The following is a 17,713-nucleotide window of genomic DNA, read 5'->3' on the forward strand; positions in this document are numbered from 1 at the left end:
TTCTGCTGAAGGGACGATTTCAATTAAACAGAGGAGAATAGATTAGACCACTAGGACGCTGAGAATTACCTCGCCGCTGGAGCTGGAGGTTCACAGAACCGGCTCGTTGAGAGGTGGGGAAAGAGAGGGAGATGAAGCATGTCCCATTGTTGACCACAGGGACCTCGGTGTTGATGTGGAGGCCACGGCAGCGCTTCCTCTGACCGGCACTGAAAACGTCTTTGTTGCTTTTTATTTACAGCATAACATATGTATATGTGGCTCTCTTTGCACTACTCTAAAAATTGTGTTATTGCATGTATGCGTACATGTGTGTGTGTCAGAAGAGTGTCTGTTCCTATGCAATTCCCTGGTCTATTTCTAAGCAGATACAGATGGTTGTTGTGTTGGTCTTCCATTCCAGTGTCGTGGTCTTTATTGTTTCTTTGAACGGGAGGATGAGCCTCTGGGGCAGAGGGGGTACGTGAATGACAAAACAGTGAAACACCAGATGAACATGCAATTCCACACACACACACACACACACACACACACACACACACACACACACACACACACACACACACACACACACACACACACACACAGTCGCTGCATCTCTGTTTAGGTCACAAAGCAGCCAAATATTTCCCCAGACCAAGAGCAGACTCTGTATTAATCAGTCAAATCTGCCAAAAACAACAGCGCAATATACGAAAAGTAATGATTCATATTTCATTTTAGCGAATATCTGCTATGCTAAGCTCCTTTCGACAACAGCTTTCGACAACCACATAAATTTTTTTAACATCATTTTATTTCAAAAGTACATAAACAGGACCAATGTTGTTTAATAAGGCAAAGCTCAAATATTAACAACCACTCACATCAGAGGACTCAAACATCTCGTAGTCACAGTTTATGGGTACCACTTGCAAATCATAAATAAGACTCTTTTGTTACAATATATTTTTATATACATACACTAGAACTCTTTTATTTTCTCATTGTGGAAAAAAAATATTAACAGACAGACATTTCATCACAACCCCAGCCACATATAATCATCATCAGTATTATCTGTTTTCTTTTTTTAATCTTCATAAAAAGTCAAAGTTGGCCATGTGTATCTGTCTTTATCCATGTGGGTGTTACGTGGCTTTAATACCCAGTTCCAAGCCCAGCTACAGACCCAGCCCATTAGCTGCTACTTGAAAGGACTGAACGTTGTGGTGCTAGTGTCTGTGGGTGTTACTCAACCACTTGTGCAGTTTTTAAGCTACTAAGTGCATTGTCAGCATTATTACTACGTGATTCTAAACTTTGTATCTCCTCAAAAACCTCGTGATATTGCTAAAGCACCTTAATTATTACTACTTAGCAGCTGTATCCATTATTAATCCTTTCAGATATTTACCTTGTAGGATGGCACGTCAGGGCTAGGGACTTTGTAGGTGGTGAGTTGAAATTGGGCACAACTTTATATGGGGCAGGAGTGTTTTTTGTTTTTTTGTTTTTTTTCGGTGGCATCATTGCGACTCTTTTGCATGCCGAGCCAATCCGACCCAAGTAAAGTTCTCAGTGGAGAGGCATGGTCAGCTCTGGTCACCTGGGGAACAACGCCACAAGTAGGCAGAGCAGTGTCGTAACAAGAGACTGGGTAAGATTCACAGCTCCCCCACACTCCATTGAGTTTTCCTAGAGAAAGAGAGGGGCATTATGGGAACAGATATGTTTTATTTGAATCAGAGGTATACGAAACAGGACTTTTACTATAGTGAGTTATTGTACATTGGAGGATATGTACCTCTGGGTGAAAAGGGTGGCAGGTGTCTGGGCGCCTCCTGTCCTTTTGCATCTTCAATCTTTCGCACTTCAGAGATTCATTATGTGCAGTTGGAGTTAAGGCAATACTAGAGGACATGTACACTCAGCATTACTCCGGCTGGAGTATATTTCCTGTTTGAATGCAAAAGGAATGCCTGTTTGTGTGTGTGTGTGTGTGTGTGTGTGTGTGTGTGTGTGTGTGTGTGTGTGTATAGAGTAAAAGTGAAACAAGAGCCAATTCTGAGCGATGTTTGATGAGGTTTCTTTTGTTGCACAGCAACAAAACAGCATGCTACAGTGAGCACCCCACAACAAAATAAACACTGGTGGACATGTATACACAGCGTGACTGCAGTGCATAAAATTTCAAAGAAATGCACATTGTAGGAGAATTCAGCCAGTTATGTGGTGACAAATTAAGTTCCTTCAGTCTCCAGCCTTTCCAAGCTAGCTGTGTCTGCTGTTGATCAAGATCCAATCACAGCGTGGCATGTGACAAAGTCCAAACTCACACACAGCCAAAAAAAAGTGATGTCTCATTGCCTCAGCTTTGGTTCTTGTCCCATACAGCAATTAGATCGCTTACCCACAAGAGGTAGAGTGTAAACAAGCTTTTTACTTTAAAATGTTCCACTGAATTCATAATCAATGGAAATTAACTATAAAAAATCTAATTGTGAAAGTTATGAGGTGGAGGAGAAACGTCTACTAAAAAGAAAACAAGACAACATGTATATTTATCTCAGCAGCGGTTTGAAAACCAAAGAATAATCAATCCTCTCGTACTCATGTGGTTATTCAATCCCAATAAAGTTTGAGGTGATGACTCCCAGGAGAGTTTGTTACATTTGAAGCCATTTGATGAATTTACACACTTTTTTACAGAGTAGAGTAACTTTACGTAACCCTATCGCTGTTATATGTCTTGCTTTAATATCATTGTATACATATACTCGCAACCTTCTCCCTCACACCTCAGCGAAGGATATACATGATTTCGATGGGGTCCATGGTGATTGGCTCAAACATGCTGCAGTCACACTTGTTGTCCACCACCACCATGAAGAGATTACTGCTGGGGATCTGCTGAATCACAAAGGACCTGCCAATCACAGCACGGACAGCCAGATAGAAAAAGAAAGAAAGAAAGATGGAAAAGGAACAAGAGACAGTTGAAAGTGAGATCTGGCTAGCAGTCCAGGAGCATGGGTATGATGTAAATTTCCATGTGTGTCACGGGATTTGTGTTATGAGTCTTCACATGCTCCCCTGGCAGAGGGGAGAAGCACTCTGAAGAGACTCCACTGGATGCATGTCAAGAGTATGAAGTATCTCACCGCCAGCTGTCAATAAACATACAGCGACACAGACAGACTCACACCAGCGTACACACATATATAGTTTACACACATACTTGTCTAACTCACTCCATCCGCCCCTCTTCCTCGTTCTCTTCCTTTCCTTTTCTTAAGGCTTTGTTGTACCCTATCCAAGGCAAGCACCAATGAAGTGTTGCCGAATATAAAACACTCCAAAGGGAGACAAATGGGAACCACACTTTTGTGCTTACAGCTTCCCATGGCTGTGTTTTACTGGTCTGAGAGATCAGGCCTTGCCTCGGCCTCCTGGCCGGTGATTTATGGCTGTGGATAAGCTTTATTAAGAAGAGAGGTCGTAAAGATGATCTCTTCTTTCTATCACCCTTTCTTTCTTGATCTCCTGCTTCTCTGCCTGCTCTCTTTTCGCTGCAGCTGGGTGATTTATCGAATTCGCTCTGAAGCATTTATCAGACACATATGAAAACACGCACGTGTGACTGAGTGAACACACACAGATGTAAAAAATACTGTATACACAAACGCACTTTCTCAACTGTTGTGAAGGAGAGCTTGAACAAAGACAGAGAGGGAGAGACCCGATAGATCCAAACAGACCCAATACGTACAGGAATATCTCCATCTTTACTTATTCAATACCATGACCAATTTAATCTGACCACAAACAGCCTTCAATCCCCGAGGAGTGCCAATCCGCTGCACTTAATACACTTATCCCAGCACGACCGGCCAAACCAAACCAAACCAACTCAGCAAACATGCCAAACCAGTTCCAATCAGGGTGAATTAGGATCTGCTGATGTTTAATAATCTGTGCACACCCCTGCACAGCGCCGGTCCAGTCCAGCGCTGCCCGCTGATAGAAAGCAGAGCAAGTGTTTTTGGAGAAAAGACTTAAACACATCCTGACAGCACATCTGCTGGCCTTGAACATCCCCAGAGCTAGGAAAGGGAGCATCACACTGCACACACACCTACACACACGCACTGATGTGTATAATGTGCGCAGATACACAAGTGACAGACAGCAATGCATATCACAAACACAGATAGCGTAACAGACAATTTGTTGTTAATGTTGCCTCATAGTGCTGTGGCCTCTACATTTTGGCTGGCGGGGAGACAGACAAGGACATCCAACATGTTTCTCTGAGAAAAAATAACACACAACCTTTTAAACAATGTGGAGACTCACGTGGGAGACAAAAGGAAAGGCTAGAGTTTGATATATAAAGCTGAGAACTGTAGGAAAGGATTACGACATATGCAGTCGGAGAAAGACTGTCTTCTTTTTAGTTTTGACAAAACATAACACATCTTACACATTCTACAGCTGACAGGGATGCACGACTAAATAATACCTTGTTACTTATGATAACATAATGCTAATTCATGGGTGCCGGTCAAGCTTAGTTGGATGAGCAGGCGACCATGTGCTGCGTGGCTGAGAGTGGCCAGCCCAGGTGGCTGATCTGTCTTTCCTTCCACTTTCCTGTCAGTCTTCACTGCATCTATCTAGCAAAGCTGAAAAAAGGCCAAAAATAACTATATATATAAAAAAAGATAATGCTAATTCACAATACATTTCGTAATGCTTCACTATAGTTTCCAAGCTGGACATAGTCTCGTACATTTCATGGAAAAATCATTCCCTGCACAGGTTCGGATAAATGTTTTTTTCTGTATCCAGCCGAGAATGTTAATGTTTTTCTAAGGTTTTAATAACTGCACAGCATAACCATAAATGCATGTCCAGCATGGTCTTCAGAAATATCTGTCATCACAGTTGAAAAATTTGACCAGTAATTACTGTGTGCAATTTAACTCTTACTAATTCGAGTCGAAATTGCTCCAACAAAATCTCAACAAACAGATAGATGAGTTTTAAGAGGAATGCTGTCATTTTATTTCCACGTCTCCTGTTACTTTAGGGGGAAAACGAGCACTGTGATTCCAATATTCTCCTTTTACACGTGATTCCACTGCATGCATCTGACGGGGGGGGGGGCTCTCTGGATAAGTTGATGTGAAATATGGTACGATGAGGATACTGGCACTAAAGTTGGAAAGGAAGATTATGTATAAAGAAAAATGCAACTATTATTATAGTAATTATTATTACTTTATAATTTCTTTCAAATTATTTTAAATGCATTTGCAGAATTAAAATCCATTTTTAATGCTGAATTAAAAATGCCCAAAAGAAAACCTAAGAAGAAATATGTACTATCCTAGCAGATTAAGCAACGTCCTACTGTAACTGTACACCTGAAGCTGCTCCTCACTGGAAGCTTCAACCTCTTTCTTTTCTTTCTGTTTTTGGTGACTTGAATCGTCCCTCTTGGTTGAGAAAAGGAAAAGGAGCATGTGTCTTTGGAAGATATACAACCAGGATTATTGTCACTAATGGTCCCACTGAAGACCTTCTCCGGTTGGAGACGCTCTATTTGTCCTGAATCTCAAGTTACCATCTAGAAAAGCTACAGATGCATTAATAAAGGTTAAATCATCTTATTGGGGGCACTTAAGTTACCAGAGCACTCGCCAGGGTTTGATGTTTCTTACGTTCTGTCACACTAATCGGGGAGCAGCGCGCACACGTACGAGATCTGACACACACATCCACACAAAGAGTCAAAATACAGCAAAGAGAGGTTTAGCAGGCAAGAGCTTAGGATATATTTCCTAGAGCATAAAGCATACACACGTGTCCCAATGAAAATATAAGAGAAAGGCTTCAGTCAGGCTGTAACTTGAAACAGATGTTTATCGCCAATAACCTCTAATACAAATATGAGCTATAAAATTCCATATAAGAGAAATAAAAACTCCATTTTACTTTGTCAAAGTCATTGTGTTTTAAAAACGATGCATTTGAAGGCGACATGTTGCTGAGCACACAGCTAGTTCCTGCTAATCCCAGCTCTGGTGTCATCATTGCAGATTATACCCTGTCCTCTGAAGCAGGCTTCAGCATGTGCGGCTGGGCATGGGTGTCTCTATGTGAGGGTCTCGCAGTATCTCCAGCCACACCACAGTCCTGGCTCCGAAAGCGGAGGATACCCCGCTGACCCTCTGGGGCTGCACCGACAGCGGACACACATATACACAAGCACACTGAGACACACACAGAGCTCTGAGCTCCCTGGCAGTTCCACAGCTGGGAGCAATGAAGGCCCCATTGCAGGGATCCAGAGAACACCCCACAATTGCCTGACAGAAAAGCCCAAATTGTTAATGGGGACCACACTCATTTTCCCATTTTTAAAGGAAGCCTTTTTTCCACCTCTCTCCCTCATCTCTAAATGCCTCGTATTTCAAAACGCTCACTGTGTGTGTGTCTCTGATGGATTACTCTGGATAAAAGCGTTTTCAGCAGACAACAAATGATTTAAATGTGCTTCTCATTATTCAGGATGAAGATGAGAGCTAACAGGATCGTTCATTTTTCATAGTTGTTCTATGGTGGACAGCTGATAACCAGCGCTCTTATTGTTGATGTCGCTTGTAGCTAATTGATGTTTATGTGTCTGTTAGTGCATCCCATACTTGACGCAGCCGTCGCAGTCAATGTTGCCGGTGTTCTCTTTGATGGTCCTCTCGGAGATAAAGGCCGGGTACTCTGTGTCGCACGGTACCTGCATGGTCCGACCTGTCCTCTGAGCTGCGAGGTGGGAAGAAGGAAGGAGAGAGAAGGCGGCGAGAATGAGCGAGACATTCAGCCAGAGATGGTGGAAAAACTTTGAACCACCCCTTTCAAAATCAAATAATAGCTACGCAAGGAGTTACGCAAACACACAGTTAAACACACCGCGTCCATGTAAATATTCACGTTTGAAAGAAAACAGCATTTCTGCACCAGAGCTGTCTCTTGTCCTGCTGGAAATATTTCCAATGTAAATCTAGGCCAGTCATTCTCACAGCATTGCTTGAACTTTCCTGCCACCCAGAGGTTTGAAATGACCCTGCAGAATGGTCGCTTTAAAATATCATTAAACCCTTTTTTAAAAAGGGTCGACATCTTCCAAACGTAGTGTTTTCTTCCAACATAAAGAAACGGTTTGAAAGCTGAATCGCAGCGCGTTACACATCTTTGCAGAGAGGCTTGTAAACGTGGGTGATTATGTGTGTGATTTGGATGCTGCGGTTTGATTATTAAGAATCAGGAGTGCAGCACGATTCATTGTGTGTGTGTGAGAAAGAGTGCACTGTAAATAAACTATATGGATGTGAGAACGCAGCCTACATGTATAAAGGTCTGGGATTAGTTCAGCTCGAGAGGTTGTGTAGATTGGGTTACGGCTGCTAAATGATGGTGTTTCAGCTGTGTGTCACAGGCCTGCGTCTTTATTGTGAAAAGATATAGAAAGTGCTAAGACCTGAGGCCAGCCAGCTGTGAAATTGTCTCGACTACTTGGTGAGCAGCGATGCCCAGCTTCACTTCATTCAGGATTAAAGTGTGCAAGGAAAGCATTTAGACGTAGACTTTCATTTGGTGGTTCTTCCTTCCCCCTGTTTCACACACTAAATATTTTCATATTAGTTTTGGCAAGAATTAATGCTCTAATATGATGCTGCTTAGTGAGGCTTTCATTTCAAACAGGCGAACGGTATTCGACACTCCATAAAGCATGAGGAATCACAGCATTCATAGCCTGGCAATAATCATATGTGTGTGATTTCATGGAAGCGAGTACGAAGGAGCAAAAAAAGAGAAAGGAATGAAATACAACCAGAGAAAAGGAGAGAACATGATAGACTGGCTGACACATGAGAGAGAGCTTTTTCTTGTGTTACCAAACGGTTATTGCCGACCACCATCACCAACATGGGATAAGACCGTACAGATCATAAGATCACATAAAATAACCCCTCTGGACGCACAAAGAAGATTGTGTGTACAGAGACATGTATACAAAAGCTCTGAAACGCTGAGGTCACTTGAGGTAATGGTCTGTTTTGCTTTTTTCTCTTTTCTTGCTTTTAGGTTTTGGATTGCGCCTCTTTATTCTGTTTTTCCAGTGGTCACACTGACTCAGACCAAAAGGAAATGGAGGGGAGATGGCGAGGATGAAGACATGAGGCCAGTGGTAGGGACGTTGGGTGTTTATTCTGTATGCAGCGTCGTCCCCTGTGAACTCAAACATAAGTATAAAGCAGTGCGTCACGTTTTTTTCTTTCGAAAAGAGCAACGGGATGAAAAAAAGGATTTTCAGTGAGAAATTAGACGCATTTTTAACTGCGACTCTTTTCTCTGTTTTGCGAGGCAGGAAAGATCAGACTAAGTACATGAAAAAAATAAAAATAGAAAATCTACACGTATTTCAGAAGAAGCTATTTTACACAGTCTGAGGTAGTTGAATTCAGTTTTCTTTGCTACACAAAGTGTTTCTGTTTGATTTTTCTCTAATATGTTAATGAGAATATGTTGTTGTTTGTAACTGTTAAAACAACTGCTCATCAAATCCTTTTTTAACCTGTTTTAACATTTAAAATTCAAAACCAATAAAAAATGCACTTCAATCAGGCTTAAGTGACAATATTAGTTTAAATATATGCAACAGAAATTTAAAATAAAACTCTGAGCCACTCAGTAACTCAACTCGTCAGCTAATTAGTAAATTATTTTTCTAGCTCTTTGGATTATAATCATTAATAACCTTTTAATGACAAAATTATTTTCAAGTTTGCATCTCGTATGAATTCTTTTCCAAACGCAGCAGATTTGTTTATAATAGATTTGAGTGTTTTTATAACATTACAGCCACTGCAGTTTGTCCAACATTGTTATAACTGTGTTGAGACAGCGGTAGAGTGCATGTGGATGCGTGAGTGCTGTTTAGATGGAAAGCCGGAGATCAAGCACATCCCCAAAGAGATTGTTCTTACCTTTAGCGGTGAGGTCAGAGTACCACCAGCTGTACAAGTTGAACTCAACCAGGAATCTAAATAGGGAGATGACATCAGCGATAATCATAGCCAACATATGCTGATATAATATGGTCTGCATACTAAATGGTTTCTCTGCAAAGTAGAGAGCTAAATTGTGTCATTTTGCAAATTATAAGTTTAAAAGTGAAAGTAAATAAATATCTACAGACAACCTCTTTTCATGTTAAGTTTCAATTACAATTTAATCTGCACTCTATACAGTTCTGCAGAAAAATACTATATTTTAGAGAACAGCACATTAGCATTAACTAACTGAAAATGAACAGATCACTTACAATTTTCAGACTGACTATATGCACATTATAGATACTCAGGTTCATGTGGGTTTGTGCTCATTTCCACACAGTGATATCGACAAAAACACGTCTTCACTATGACAGACTGTAAAATGAATACTGACAGATCAATCCTCCCATGATGCACTGTGGCAACAACAGACCACCCAGGAAGACTCCAAAACCACAATGTGGCACCACAGGAAACATCAGGTAGCCATTACTGCTCATGATCACCGAGGATCATGTCAACGTACATGTGGAGACACTCGTAAACAAACATACAGTTCATACTCACAAACACACATTTAATCTAAGCCCTACAAAGGACATACATGCAGCAAACTTATGTTATTAGAAACAGACATGAGACATTCTCACATACACAAAGTCTTACATGACAAGCTCAGTCAGAATCCACTTCACAGCTGAGAAGAAAGCGAAGTAGGGCTAAAGAAAGGAAACAGATATCAGACACATGTAGGCCCAGCTTTGCACTGCATGGATTACAAACAAAGAGGCTGAAGAGCTTCAAAACATTTGCAGGGCTCACGTCCAATAGCGTGCGTCCACTGTCGCTACTTTCCGAATAGACCCAACATAGAGCCTGGTAGTCATATAGAGTCACCCTGTGGACACAAAGATAGAAAAACAAAATAGAGAATGAAACAGAATATCAGAAATAGAGATCAGCTAAATCATTTGAGGACAATGCAGCCCTGATAGGGTGATATAAGTCTTGATTCACACACTCTCTTTGGTATTGCATGCCTGTGGGGCCTTTTGGACTGCTGTGTGGGAGCAGGAAGAAAAGATCCCACCTCTGCTATAACTGCTCCTTTGCCTACCAATAATATATTGGATGGATGTGGCAAGAATGGGAAAAGGAAAGCATGTGAAAGCCGAGAGCTTCCTGAGAGGTTCCTCAAAGTGATGTAGGAAGGTGGGTGAGTGTATGTGTGTGTGAGTGTGTAGATGATTTGGGGATATTGGGGGGATAACAGAGGATTTAGAGGCTTAGTAGACCCTGAGGGTGTGAGATCTAGGTCTGTCTGGGTGAGGTTATTGAAGGCGTTTCTAACTTGCACAAACACGCACACACTGGACACTGTTCTTATAGCCTTTGGACAAGTTCCTGTATACTTGACAGTGCTTTGTGTGTGAACGTTTGTCTAAGTATGTGTGTGATGTCTGAGCGGGCCCAGTATATCCGCAGCCCTGGGCGATGTTCAAACCAACCTCAGTCACAGTACGGGTGACACACAGCTCCAGCACACCGCCAGGAACCAATTAGCACTAAGCCAGGCCACATAATAGCGTTAGCAGCAAATTCAGACCAGTGCAAAAATCTGAGTTTGTGTGCGTTTGCGTGGATGTGTGATTACTTTATGTCAATGTGGGTGTGTACGAATACTCTTCATTTTCTCAGCATAGCATCACTTTTTATGGATTTCTCTTGCTTGGAAAGATGGAGAGGATGTAAAGGGAACTAAAAATAATTCCTGTGCATTTATCTTCATGCTGCGTCTCGGTGCTGACCAATAAATTCAGGCTGGCAGTTGGTTTCATCTTTAAGTCGTCCACTTTAAAATGTCATTAACAAAAAAGAAAAGGCACATTAATACTTTACAGATGGCACTGGGTTAACACAGATCACACTGGAGTCATTAGTGTTAAGATCTGAAGGCTGTTACTCATCACGCTAATACTTCACCAACACCAGTCACATTATTCCTTCATCAAACGTCGACCTCCATTCTAAACAATCCCTCTTCAGCCAACATTAAATATTCAGGGAAAGCACTTGTAGGCCTGTTTGTTTTTATGGGTGGATCTGTAAACTATTTGCTGTCAGCTTTTGATGTTCATCCCTATGACATACAGGCGTGGTTGTCTACTTGTGTGATCATTTGTCACCCGGGATTTTTATACACTGAGACAGCACAGCACAAATCTCTTCGCCCACGTCCTGCAGGCAGAAGAACAGCCTGGCTGCAGTATTGTGGTAGAGACGTAAACGTGGCCATAAGCTTCTGTGTGACTAAGTTCAGATTCCACACATGACGCCACGGAGGAATTACAGTGTGTGTCTGTCTGTTTTGGCATTCCTACTCTGTGAAATTAGGAAAGGTATCCTCTTGGATTAGATTTCCAAATTAATTGCAGAATGTTGCCACCCACTGCTCTCGGCGTTTTCCAGGACACACAGCATTGCAACAAGTCTAATACTTGTGTGTGTGTGTGTGTGTGTGACTTCAGGTTTTGTCCTAATTCTTTTGTTTCGGGGAAAGATTTGCTGTAATCCCCTAATGGAGAACTTTGCTGAGTGAGGGGTCGGAGTTCAGCACAGAAAAGCTCAACATGATTGGCCAAGTTAAGAGCTGTCAGCATGAGGGGAGACGTGCTCTCATTCTGTAGCCTCCCTCATATTATGTGCATACATTTACACACATGCAAACACTCACACTCATGCGTACACTTGAGCTGGCATGTTCAAGTACACCCTCAGACAGACACACACACATATATGCACTTTGAAATACTCACCTCTTGAAAGAGCCCATCTGCAGAAGCTTATTCATCACAGCCCCTTCTGCTTCACCAAAAAAGTTCCCGGTCTGAGAGCAAAAAGAAAGGCTTTTGTTTAATTAAACGAGTCAGAATAAAGTCTTTATGTTCATTTAAATTGTAAAAAAATTAGTAGTAGATGGATCCCTTTTTGCACCCAAACCCTGGAACTAAACTTATCTTCTTTACCGACTGACCTGGAAATTATTTTTAGTTGGTCAGTTCTTTTTTAAAATGTCAGAAAAGAAAAACACACACAGAAAACCTGCTGATCCATGTCACCATCATAAACTGTCACAAGGACTGAAGTCAGGTAACTGTACTGCAAAGTAAAAATGACAAGCCGAGGTTTTCAAGCCTCATAATCCTGCTACATTACAAATCATTCTCCACAAAGAAACACGCAGACTTATGGAAAAACAAAAGCAATAAATAGTCCCACCACCACCACCAGGTGTGTCTTACCTTTAACATTACATTATCATTCTTTCCAGCTGTCTCTGTATGTTAATGTTCACAAATCCTAAACGTGAAATCATCAGTAAATAGAAAATGCTGGTATGGATCAGTCCTCTCGAAGTGTTTGGTTTTCCCTTGGTGAGGAGCAGCTTTCCTCTGAGACCACTGACAAACTGCCAGGCAGCACTTGCTGGTTGGAGTCACATGTTCTTTATGCAGCCAACTCTGTCATGAATCTGTGTATTGGTGAACATAGGCTGGTGTATATGTCTTGTAACACGGAAGAGATTTATGCCCTGATCTAGTTTGTAAAAAAGCATCTTTGAATGCTACGCACTAGCTCCTTGCAAAACCTTTCAGAAAAACTGCACCATCTAACATATTTTCTTATTTTATGTGTTTTATCCTCTTTTACTACTGAATGTTTCTCAGTCCTGAAATTATTGGATTCCTTGGTCTACACAAAAATATGGCATTTGCTTGCTAAAGAGTGCTGTTATATATTCTCACCATTCATTCTTCCTTATTCTAATTTTCTTGACTCTGTGGGGCAGAAAATGTGACTCAGCGCTATATAACCTCTGCCTAGTAACAAAATAACAGCTGATAGTCAAAGCTGTTCACACATTCAATGCAACATTTTATAATTCACATTGTTACCTTATTAGTCAAATACATTGTCCCCATTTAATATTGTTATTAAAAAATCGTGACATTTGGTAGCCTAAAAGCTCTGCCACATCCAAATTAAGTTAAAATAAAGCACAGAAGCCTGCAAGTGAGATACACATGAAAAGAACATGCAGGGTAAAGCAAGGGCAGTGACAGCCAGCGGACTGGTTTCTGCATGAGGCAGAGTCAGAGTGACAGCATGTCTGGTGACAGCTAAGCAGAGGGTATAGTCTATGCGAGAGCAGCAGCACGTCTCATTGTGAGCAGTCAAAGGGACAATATTCTGTGTGAGATGCAGAAAGAAAATTACACCGCTCAAAAAAATTGATCATTACGATATATTACAAAGTTAGTTAAATGCCAGTGATATCAATATATACAGTTAGGAAACATAAAGTATGAATTAATTTCAGCTGCTTTGGTGCAAATGAAACTGTTTGGTCAGAAACACACACGAGTGGCCTGCTGGAGGTCGTTTTTTAGAGCCTTAGTGCTGCTCCTGTTCCTCCTCGCACGAAGGAGCAGGTAACGGTCGTGCTGCTGGGTTGATGCCCTTCTGCGGCTTTGTCAAGCTCTTATTGTGTAATGGCCCATCTCCTGATATCCCCCCACACAACTGGGAGTGCTGGGAGACAGCAAAACCTGTGTGACAGCACATATGGACGTGCCATCCTGGAGAATCTGGACTACCTATTGGTCTCATGCTACGAACAGTGACAAGGACACATTAACAGAAATTAGTCGGAGCAATGATCCACAGCCGCTGTCTGTAAAAACCTTTCATTTGCACCAAACCAGGTAAAACTGATATACAGTCGTTAATCCTTCTTTACAGACTGATAGCCCTGAAGTATCTCCGACTTGCTGTGATGCTGTCATGATGTGTTCCCTTAATTTTTTTGAGCAACAGTTTTTTGAACAGGGACGCACATCCGAGGTGGAGATGACCAGGTACACGATGGATTCAATTTTCTGGTTGCAGTGAAATCAAAATGAAATGTATAACTGTGACAAAAAGAGGCTATGCAAGCTCTTTCATCCATGTCTCACCAAAGTATAGTCCTCTGCTACCAGAATGAAGCCATTGTTGTCAATTAAGTAGCAGTTAATATTCTGTAAAAGAGAAATATGTGTTAGAGAGTCGGAAGATTCACGAAGGGTTGACTGTGAAAGTGAAAACAAACTGACCTCATCATCACAGCTTATGGAGCACTTCCCATCTAATGCTGCACACTGTAAAATGAAAAATGATGTTTGCATGTGTCACAACAAATATTCAGGCTGGTTGGGAACATAAATCCCCTTTGGCCACTGGAAACCTTTAAAGACTTGCGGAATGGATAGTAAATTTAATTGGACAGACCGACGACCTTTTGTGTAAAGTTTCAAATTGTTATTATGGACATTTCATCAAATGTGAAATATTTTTTCAAAATTCAAACATAAACAAACATAAACAACATTAGTTACAGTTTTTATATTGAGCTTGCAAGGTGTTATTCTGCATTTCACATGCAGGTTCTGTGTTAATGCATTTGTACCTGTCTGCTTGCTGTCCAGAATTTCTTCTGAAAAAACTCCAGTTTCATCTGGATGCCCACAGCTGTAAGAGAAAGAGTCACACAGAGACAGCAGCAGGTCATGTGTTCTGTGTGTTGGGAAGTGCACTGTGATCTCTGTTATACACAACGTTATCCCGCTGGCACAAGAGAATCTTAATATACACGCAGCATCAGAACGCATCATTCATTAACCTCCAATGACGAAAACAGACAAAACAGGCTACAAGGGCGAGTACGCCCCGGACCATACATGCATCAGCTTGTATTTCTGGAAGGCTGAATGTGTAAGTCTACCATGTGTGCAGATGCCACTAACCACACTTAAAATTTCACATCATTCTAAACCAGACTTCTTTCTCTGTGGCCACATGAAATCCATTCCTCAGTCTGCTTCCCTGTTGCTATCCTGACGTGCACTTCCAGAGCTGCTACACTGAGCTGCTCTCACGTCCATAAGCCACATCGCAGCAGGTCCTTAAATGCACAGATCTGACCAGAATTCCTTGCCTGGAAAAAGACACCGGCTGACATTAAATGCGTCAGCTTTTTCGGAGTTGACTACGGAAAGATTGACACATTTACCACAGGCTTTAACTTCTTCTCCTACTCGTCCTCCTCTCGCTCTACCTCATGCTATTAAGACTCGGGAGGACGAGCTTTCTCTCAGTGGGGGTTTGTCATACTTTAGGTGGTCTGTAAATCTTTAGAAGCATGTCACAGAGCTTTATCCAAAAGCAGTGCAATCAGGTAGCAAACTAAATCAAAAAGAAGGGAGCATCTGAATAGATTTAACAAACTGGATATTAAACCACAGTATGAAAGATACACGGATTGGCGAGTGTAGATGGTTTTGAGTCCAAGTAGCATGGATATTTGTACATACTAAAGAAGGCAGCATTCAAACACCGAGTGTGTAACAGATTTCATTCCAAACGAAGCAGAAGTGAAACACGAAAACACCGCTACAGTTCACCAGACGCACATTTAGTCACCATTCTCATTCACTCATCCTCCTCCTGGTGCAGTGGTAGCATTCAAGGCAAACTGAATTAGTTTAGGCACACTTCTGTGTTTCTGTCTGATTATGCACAGAGAAACACACAGTGCAGCGTGTAGATGGGATCAAGATAATAAATATAAATAAATATAAAATGCTAATTTAAAGCATGAAGCCTTCATAGATGATAACATTTGCTTTGCATTTCTTTCAGGATAATTATGTGTTTGTGTGAATATTTAAGTGCAGCGGGGTGCTACTGCATCCTGTTTTAGCTCTTGCCCAGAGGAACAGGTGCAGCTTATCCCATCATGAGCTTTGCCAGATCCTTTCAGCAGCCCACCACTTCTACACCCACATGGAAAACCCAGGAGAAGAGTCTAATTTAAGATGCTGGGCAACAGCACTGGAAACACACGTGATGCAAAACCAGGAAGAGTCCACATCATCAAGACAATAAAAAGATCATCTTCTCTGAAAAAGAAAGAAAAAAGTAATAAAACAAAAGAAATGGTAAAGGTGTTTTTATAACACAAAAAGATGACAAATTAGTGAATGTATATGCCAGTTAAAGTTATTATTTTCTAATATAGAGACATTAATATGATGGCATGTCTGTTACCTCAGAAAGAAAATCAAGTTAACATAAATCCAGTATGAATGGCAGAGGAGTTTGCTCTGTGCGAGATGGCATTAGGGGTTAAACGTGCACTGATTTGGCTGCTACGGGGAAGCTGGCTCAGAACAAAAGCCCAAATCTGTCTCACTAATGCTCAGGAATTTTCTGTACTATGGGGGAACATTTAATTTCCTAAAGTATGATTTAAGAACTTGGGGGTATTTATGCCCTGAGCTGGGTTTATGAGTCCAAACATGAAGAGACATAAAATCCACTCTAAATCCATCCGATCACCAATCTTGTATAAGTGCAATCCCAGGCAGGGAGAGATGACAACGACTTAAAGTCCACAGGTATTTGGGGAGTCTAATAAGGATTGCGTAAATGTAAATGTCCATCAGTGCAGGACTGCATCTGAATGTTAGTGCTCTTGTGCATAACCAGAATTTGTTGAGCGTGCACATGCATCGAGTCCCATTGCAGCTGCAGCTCAAAAAACACCTCTAGAACAAGCATGCACGCATACACAGAAAAGAGAGAGAGGAGTGATTTTCACATTTGTTTGTGCATTCATGCAGCAGCAGTTCCACAGCACACGGGGTGGATCATGTCAACATCCTGCAGAATTGTCAGAGGATGAACAGAACAGGAGGATGCAGACAGACTTAACTGACCTCTCCTTCCTGTCTTCTTGTTGCATTAGACTTGATTCACTGCTGTTCAGCAATATAGAAATACTGGAAACAGCTAGTTTCAGCCTCCTAGCAGACACCCCGATGGTATCAATTTCAAAATCCTGCAACGCCTTATTCTCAAGTTATCGCATTCACAAGATTTTCAAACGTCCGACCTCATGAGATTTGAAATCAGCCATGATTTTCAGTAGACGCAAATATGACAGCATTTTGAAAATCCTCGCATTCGCAAGATTTTCAGAAAACATGACCTCTGACCTTGAGGTCAAGGTCACTGAGATTCAAAGTCATCCAAGATTTTTAGTAGCTGGACCTTATCAATCAATTTGAAGCTTCTGCGTTGCCTAGTTCTCAACTCATCTGATTCACACACTTGGGCATACACACCATCTGCCTTTAATGGCTACAGAATAAAAATCTGTTTTGGCTACATTGCAAACATTTGTGAATGAGATCATGCACAGATAGCATCTATGTAGCTTCCCCTTAAGGTTATTTCCACATGCACTGAAGCATCACAGGATATCACGTGGTCACATGGTGATAATATATGTGGCGTCCTAGTCAGAGGAGGACATGTTTTTTCCTCTGTTTCTTTTTAGGTAACTCGAGGAGACGTTCACACGTTACAGCACAAACACAGCAGACTGTCTGGGCATATCAACCATACGGGCTTTTAGCAAATACAAAGGTGTCATCACACATTTGAGGATGTATTTGCCTGTGTAGGCGTAAAGAACCACTCCAGTGTGCAAGTGAATGTGTCGATTT

General features: G+C 41.5%; 1 protein-coding gene across 2 annotated transcripts in view; it reads right to left on the reverse strand.

Moving 5' to 3' along the window:
- Positions 1 to 573: 573 nt before the first annotated feature.
- Positions 574 to 17,713, reverse strand: part of cacna2d3a (calcium channel, voltage-dependent, alpha 2/delta subunit 3a) — a 117,152-nt gene continuing 100,012 nt past the window's right edge. The window contains exons 27-37 of one of the 2 annotated variants that reach the window (XM_005914631.3): positions 14,611 to 14,672; positions 14,258 to 14,302; positions 14,120 to 14,182; positions 11,918 to 11,988; positions 9,924 to 9,999; positions 9,768 to 9,820; positions 9,033 to 9,088; positions 6,693 to 6,807; positions 2,796 to 2,908; positions 1,787 to 1,869; positions 574 to 1,677 (exon numbers count right to left, since the gene is read on the reverse strand). In XM_005914631.3, the coding sequence (XP_005914693.1) occupies positions 1,585 to 1,677; positions 1,787 to 1,869; positions 2,796 to 2,908; positions 6,693 to 6,807; positions 9,033 to 9,088; positions 9,768 to 9,820; positions 9,924 to 9,999; positions 11,918 to 11,988; positions 14,120 to 14,182; positions 14,258 to 14,302; positions 14,611 to 14,672 (830 nt within the window). In that variant the 3' untranslated portion in view covers positions 574 to 1,584. The remainder of the gene's footprint in view (positions 1,678 to 1,786; positions 1,870 to 2,795; positions 2,909 to 6,692; positions 6,808 to 9,032; positions 9,089 to 9,767; positions 9,821 to 9,923; positions 10,000 to 11,917; positions 11,989 to 14,119; positions 14,183 to 14,257; positions 14,303 to 14,610; positions 14,673 to 17,713) is intronic. The other variant, XM_014338774.2, reaches the window with a different exon arrangement.

The sequence above is a fragment of the Haplochromis burtoni genome, unplaced genomic scaffold (genome assembly GCF_018398535.1).
Source record: "Haplochromis burtoni strain Fernald_Lab_line unplaced genomic scaffold, NCSU_Asbu1 Contig_9, whole genome shotgun sequence".
Taxonomy (NCBI): domain Eukaryota; kingdom Metazoa; phylum Chordata; class Actinopteri; order Cichliformes; family Cichlidae; genus Haplochromis; species Haplochromis burtoni.